The sequence below is a fragment of the Chiloscyllium plagiosum genome, chromosome 37 (assembly GCF_004010195.1).
Source record: "Chiloscyllium plagiosum isolate BGI_BamShark_2017 chromosome 37, ASM401019v2, whole genome shotgun sequence".
In the NCBI taxonomy this organism is placed as follows: domain Eukaryota; kingdom Metazoa; phylum Chordata; class Chondrichthyes; order Orectolobiformes; family Hemiscylliidae; genus Chiloscyllium; species Chiloscyllium plagiosum.
Genome location: NC_057746.1, coordinates 30,844,302 through 30,851,474, shown reverse-complemented (window position 1 = coordinate 30,851,474; position 7,173 = coordinate 30,844,302). Strand labels below are relative to the sequence as shown.

Genomic DNA, 7,173 nt, shown 5'->3' with positions numbered 1-7,173 from the left:
ATATAAAAGAGACCTAAGGGGCAACCTTTTCACGCAGAGGGTGGTACGTGTATGGAATGAGCTGCCAGAGGATGTGGTGGAGGCTGGTACAATTGCAACATTTAAGACACATTTGGATGGGTATATGAATAGGAAGGGTTTGGAGGGATATGGGCCAGGTGCTGGCAGATGGGACTAGATTGGGTTGGGATATCTGGTCGGCATGGACGGGTTGGACCAAAGGGTCTGTTTCCATGCTGTACATCTCTATGACATTATTGAACCAGCTGAGTTTTTATAGCTGTTGTCAATAGTTTCATGGTTGCCAGGAGGCTAACCTTTTCTCATTTCAGCATTTGTTGAATTCAAATTCACCATCTTCTATGGTGGGGCCTAACCAATGTCCTGAGAATGTTGGGCTGGGACTCTTTGGATTACCAGTCCAATGACATTATGCCACTGACTCTTCCCCACACAGTGAACATTGCACAATGTACACCATCATTCTCAGGTGATGAAGCAGCCCAGGCAAGATCCAGACTTGGGATGGAAGTGGCAAGTAACAGTCATGCTAGACAATAGAGAAAAAGAGAAACTAACTGACATCCCTTGACATTCAATGGCATTACCACTACTGAATCCTCCACTATCAACATACATGGCTTGGAAAGGGTGGACGCTAAGAAATTGTTTCCGTTAGGTGGGGAGACTAGGACCCGTGGGCACAGCCTTAAAATTAGAGGGTGTAAATTCAGAACAGAAATGCGGAGACATTTCTTCAGCCAGAGAGTGGTGGGCCTGTGGAATTCATTGCCGCGGAGTGCAGTGGAGGTCGGGACGCGAAATGTCTTCAAGGCAGAGATTGATAAATTCTTGATGTCACAAGGAATTAAGGGCTACGGGGAGAATGCGGGTAAGTGGAGTTGAAATGCCCATCAGCCATGATTAAATGGCGGAGTGGACTCGATGGGCCGAATGGCCTTACTTCCACTCCTATGTCTTATGGTCTTATGGTCTTATGGGACAGCTGGTTGTGGCGTTTAGTGACGGGTTGGTGTTCATGGATGTGGATTGCTAGTTTTACAAGGAATCTTGTAAAATGCAAAGACTGCACAAAACACTATATAGGACAAACAGGCAGACAACTGGCAATATACCGGCCAAGGCAATGAACAACCAGAGCTGGCAACTGGAAACAGCAGGAACAGAACTAAATAAATTCCAGAAGACACAGTACAGCAGCAAGTCACAGGAGGCTCCTGAAGATGTCCCCGAGACAAGGGGGAAATGTCTGCTCAGCGAACACATCCACAACTATGGCAGGAAACGAAGATATTTGTTGTGATGGAGGAAGAGAGGTTGAAAAGCAAGGACTTGATTTATAAAATAAGAACATAAGAAATAGGAGAGTTAATAGGCTATTCAGCCCCTCAGGTTTGCCCTGCCACTCAACAGGGTCGTGGGTAATCTCCATTTTAATGGCAGCTCATCATAGCCATCAACTCCCAGATATTACAACATCTATCAGCCTCCACTTTAAACCCTTTCAGTGATGGCACCTCCACAACTCTCAGTACTACATTAGTATTTGATATCTCTTGTTCTAAATGCATTATGTTAAAGTGATATTCATATTATTTCACTTTTTTCTCCCATTCACTTCTAAATCTTTTCTCTTTTCCATTTCCTGTCTTTTCAGTTTGATTTCATAGCTTCCTAATTCCATCTCCTTTGCCTTAACTTTCTCTGCTCTTTCTTTCTCATTTTCTGCTCCACGTTATCTTTTTCTGCCTTCGCTAGTTTCTTCATTCTCTCTTTATGCTCCAGCTGCCTTCACTGGAACTGCATCTCACCCGATTCCACTGTTTCACTCCCTGGAGAATCCACTTCTCTCGTGTTTCCCCTAAACCCAGGTGCTGTGCTGATCCTTCCATTTGCTCTGCCTTCTCAGCTCTGCCAGGTAATCCTGCCTCTAGATTGTCCACCAAATCAAGCAACGTTATTTATGAAATTAGTCACCACCTAAAATGACTTTTGAGGAAATTGGTAAAATGTTTGGCCCTTAATCTTGACACTGGTGTCCCGTCTCATCGATTTCCTGATTAGCTCCCTTTAGAAACATCAATGTCTCAATAAGGTCATCCCTCATTCTTCTAAACTCCAGAGACTTTACTCCCCCTTCATCCCCTTCCTGATGAAGGGCTTTTGCCCGAAATGTCGATTTTCCTGCTCCTTGGATGCTGCCTGACCTGCTGTGCTTTTCCAGCTCCACTCTAATCTTGACTCACAGGCAACCTCCCAATCCCATGCACTATTTCATGAACCTTCACTCGACAGCTTCCAATGCAAGAATACATTTCCTTCAATGTGGAGAGCAAAACTGTGCTCAGTGTTGGACAGGGAACGTGATGACCAACATAGCGAGTCCTTGTATGGCACCACAAACCCATTGGGGTTAATATTCATATCCCTCATTCAGATGGAGGCATCAAACAGAGGTTGTGGGATTGAACACCCACTATAGACCAAACCTGATCTTGGCAGAATGAAATTGGAAATGGGATGAGACATATCATCAGGCACTCAAATGTTAATGTCGATCGCTCTCTCTGTACCTTCTCTGTAGCTGTAACAAAGCCATCTTGACTATCCCTAATGAGTATTTGCCTTTCCAAACACATGTAAATCCTGTCCCTCAGCATTCCCTCCAACAATTTGCCCACCACCGATGTCAGGCTCACTGGTCTATAGTTCCCTGGCTTTTCCTTACCACTTTCTTAAACAGTGGCACCACATTAGCCAACCTCCAGTCTTCCGACACCTCGCCTGGTGGCTATTGATGACACAGACATCTCAGCAATGGGCCCAACAATCACTTCCCTTGCTTCCCCTCTTGTTCGAGGGTACACTGGATCAGGTCCCAGGGATTTATCTGCTTTAAGACGTCCAGCACCTCCTCCTCTGTAGGAGGTCAAGATGTCACTATTTATTTCCCCAAGTTCTCTGTCTCCGATATCCTTCCCCACAGTAACTTCTGAAATAATATCTCCCCCATCTTCTGTGGTCCCACACATTGGTGGCCTTGTTGATCTTTTATGGGCCCTGTTCTCTCCCTTGTTACTCTTTTGTCCTTCAAGTATTTGTAGAATCCCTTTTGATTCTCCTTAACCCTATTTGCCAAAACTATCCCATATCCCCTTTCTCCCTCCTGATTTCCCCCTTAAGTGTACTCCTGCCACCTTTATACTTTTCTAAGAATTCACTCGCTCTCTGCTGTCTGTACCTGACAAATGCTTCCTTCTTTTTCTTCACCAAACCTCAGTTTCTCTTGTCATCCAGCATTCCCTACATTTCCCAGCCTTGTCCTTCACCCTGACAGGATCATTCAGTCTCTGGACACTCGTTATCCCAGTTTTAAAGGCTTCCCATTTTCCAGCCGTCCCTTTACCTGCAAATATCCGCCTCCAATCAACTTTTGAAAGTTCTTACCAAATTCCGTCATAATTGGCCTTCCTCCAATTCAAACTTTAACTTTTCGATCTGGTTTATCCTTTTCCATTTCCACTTCTATTATAAAACTAATAGAATTATAGTCACTGGCCCAAAGGTGCTCCCCACTGACACCTCAGTCACCTGCCCTGCCTTATCTCCCAATATTGGGTCAGGTTTTGTTCCTTCTCCACTCAATATATCCATATACTGAATCAGGAAATTTCCTTGTGCACACTTAACAAATTTCTCTCCATCCAAGCCCTTAACACAATGGCAGTCTGTGTTTGGGAAGTTAAGATCCCTCACCATAACCACCCTATTACTCTTACAGAGAAGTGACATCTCCCTACAACTTTGTTTCTCAATTTCCCTCTGACTATTGGAGGGGTTTATAGGACAATCCCGATGAGGTGATAATCCTTTTCTTATTTTTCTGTTCCACCCAAATAATGTCCCTCAATATATTCCCAGGAATATCCTAAATACAGCTGTAATGTTATCCCTAATCAAAAACGCCATTCCCCCTTCTCTCTTGTCCCCCTTTCTATTCCTCCTCTGGCATCTATACCATGGAACACTAAGCTGCCAGTCCTGTCCACCCCTGAGCCATGTTTCTGTAATCGTTATGATATCCCAGTCCCATGTTCCTAACCATGCTCTGAGTTCATCTGCCTTCAATGTTCGGTCTCTTACATTGAAATAAATGCAGTTTAATTTATCTGTCCTACCTTGTTCTCTGCTTTTTTCCTGCCTGCTCTGACTGTTTTACTTGTTCCTTTTCCCAACTGTACCAGATTCAGATAGATCTCTTTCCTCACTGGGTCCCCTCCCTTCACTAGTTTTTTTAATTGCCCCGAGCAGCTCCAGTAAATCTCCCTGCAGGTATATTAGTCCCTTTCCAATTCAGGTGCAATCCGTCCTTCCTATACAGGTCATTTCAATCCCAGAAGAGATCTCAAAAATCCAAAAATATGAATCCTTCTCCCCTGCACCATCTCCTCAGCCACACATCCATCTGCTCCATCCTCCTATTCCTCCTGTCACTAGCTCGTAGCACCGGGTGTAATCCAGATATTCTTGCCCTCGAGGACCTACTTTTAAAATTCCTGCCTAACTTCTGATATTCTCCCTTTAGAATCTCACCCTTTTCCCTTCTGACGTGTACAATGATCTCCTGCTAATCCCATTCCCCTGTGAGAATATTCTGCACCCTCTCCGAGATATCCTTGATCCTGGCTCCAGGGAGGCAACACACCATTCTGACATCTCACTGTTATTCTGAGCCCCTGACTGGAGAGGCACATGTCACCCTCCACTCTCTGTCAGCTTCACTTCATCGGGAGGATGAAAAGTGTCACCTGGGAATTGGACTCAGGCAGCTGAAGGTATGATGGCCAATGGCAGAGAAGGTAAAATTGGGGATGTCAGATTCCGAGACCGGATTATAGGAGCGCAGACACCTCGGAGGGTTGTGAGACAGGATGAGATTACAGGGATAAGGTGGGGAGGGTGAACGAGACACGGCTCCTCTGTGCAGGGAGAATGAACAATGGAGCCACAAACAGGACGGAGTGGGGACCCTCACCTCCTTTCTCCTCGAATACCTTCAGGAGACACTCCCATTGCTTCACACTCCTGAAGGTCATGTCGAAGTAGCCCCCGCTGGGGAAATCCTGCAGATAGAAAATAGAAGATAGAATCCACAGCAATCCAGGAGGATTCTCTTCAGGAAGAAGATCCGGTCAAATGGTGATCCTTCCTCCACCTTCTTCACAGTCACCATGACAAGATTCATGACCCACCCCTCCCCCACCTCCACCTCCACCTCCACCTGGCCTGTGGGGCTGGCTCGAGCACAGGCCATAGCTTTGGTGTCAGAGCCTTTTCAGAAACATGGTACAGGACCGCCACCGCAGATGGCGGTGACACACATCCAAATCCTGGGGACGTTGGAAATCAGAAATAAAATCAGAAAATGCTGCAAATCTTCAGCAGGTCAGACAGCATCTCTGCACAGAGAACTGGAGTTCAGAGACAGTTAAACATCGGGGATACAGCATATCCTGGGAGAGAGTGGATTGTGGCTAACTTACTTCCCCAAAAATACAAGAAGCTCAATAGAGGATGCTATGTAAATGCAGCTTTGTCACCCTTCAGTGTTTGGATTTCTCCCTCAGGATTTCATGTTCCGGATGCAGAGTGAGAAATGGAAACACAGAGAAATACCAGCTCCAGACTGGGAAACAGGTGAAGAGATGGAGGATGGGACTGAAGCAGGGAGTAAATGAAGCAAGAAGAGACACAAGATATTTAATTTACTTTTTATTTTCACCATCTGACATTTATATTTGTATCTGATGTATTGACAGTTTGGTTATGATGTTACAAAGTATAATCTCAGAATTCAATAACACATTCAGTAACATCCTGTTGTCAATGGGAGGTTTCTGACCCCAATCCCTGACCCAGACCCTAAACCCGGGGGTCATTGTGACGTCAGGGAGGCCCCACCCCTTTAACAGCTGATTCTCAGAAACTTGTTTAAACCCCAAACCTCGAAGAAAGGAAAAAGTTTCCCAGTGAATTTATTCCCAGTGAAGGTGTGGAGATGGGACTTGGTGTCCACATTGTAAAATGAAACAGTCCCAGATTCATAACTGAGATAAACTCCCACCATCCTGGGGATCTGACCGACACAGAGAGGGGATAGAGGAGAGGTGTTAGTATAAAACTGATCCTCATCCCGTGCCATGGTCCAGAATCCATTCTCCGGGATCAGACTGACCCATCTCTTCCTCTCCACAGATTCTGAGGCTACTCCCAGACTCCAGCCCTGATTCCCCCCCACCTCCACCTCCCAGTAATGTCTCCCCGATGTGAATCCCTCTGATCCCAGGGCACAGAGACTGCCCCGATTTGAAAACCTCTTCTCGTTGTCAGGGAGACTCCTCCTGGTCCGAATCAATCGCAAACTCTTCAGATCCTCAGACACCACGAGCTGGGGACTTGCTGTTTCCACATCCAGGGTCACAGAGACTGGGAGGAAAAACCGAGAATTAGAGACAGTCCCTGGGTATGGGTTTTCACAAAATTGGAAGTGGAAATGCTGAATCTGATCTCAAATTACCAATTAAATCTCCTGAAATTCAATGTCATCGAAAGGAATTCAGCTGGCCCTGGTTAGACTGAGGTTGGGGCCATTGGGAAAGAGCTTTATTGAAACAGTGGAGACAGGTCAGAGAATGTTCACTTATAAGATGGTGAAGGTGTTGACAGAGTAGACATTGAGAGGCTGTTTCCCATCGTGGGGGAACCTGGAACCAGGGACAGAGTTTCAAAGTAAGGGCCCTGCCAATTAACATGGAGATGGGGAGGGATTTTGTGTCTCGGGATCATTGATCTTTGGAATTCTCTCCCCCTCGAGAGCAGTGGAGCCCAGTTCATTGAATATATTGGAGGCTGAGTTAAACAGGTTTTTGATCAATGAGGGAGTTGAAGATTGTGGGAGTCAGGCAGGAAAATTGAGTTAAGGTCACAATCAGATCAGCCGCCATCTTTATGAATGACAGGGCAAGCTTTCGGGGTCACTCCTGCTCCTGTTTCTGATGTACAATGTTCACATGGGATTTTCACATGGACATTGCTTTGAGTTGTCAGCTTTTGAGTTTCTTTCCTTCCTGTGTGTTAAAAAATAAGTGTTGA

The 7,173-nt window shown here is 45.6% G+C and overlaps 1 protein-coding gene across 2 annotated transcripts in view; it reads right to left on the bottom strand.

Moving 5' to 3' along the window:
* Positions 1-5,796: 5,796 nt before the first annotated feature.
* Positions 5,797-7,173, bottom strand: part of LOC122541448 (zinc-binding protein A33-like) — a 72,816-nt gene continuing 71,439 nt past the window's right edge. For both annotated transcript variants that reach the window (XM_043678228.1, XM_043678227.1), the window contains one exon: positions 5,797-6,507. In XM_043678228.1, coding sequence (XP_043534163.1) covers positions 5,987-6,507 — 521 coding nt within the window. In that variant the 3' untranslated portion in view covers positions 5,797-5,986. The remainder of the gene's footprint in view (positions 6,508-7,173) is intronic.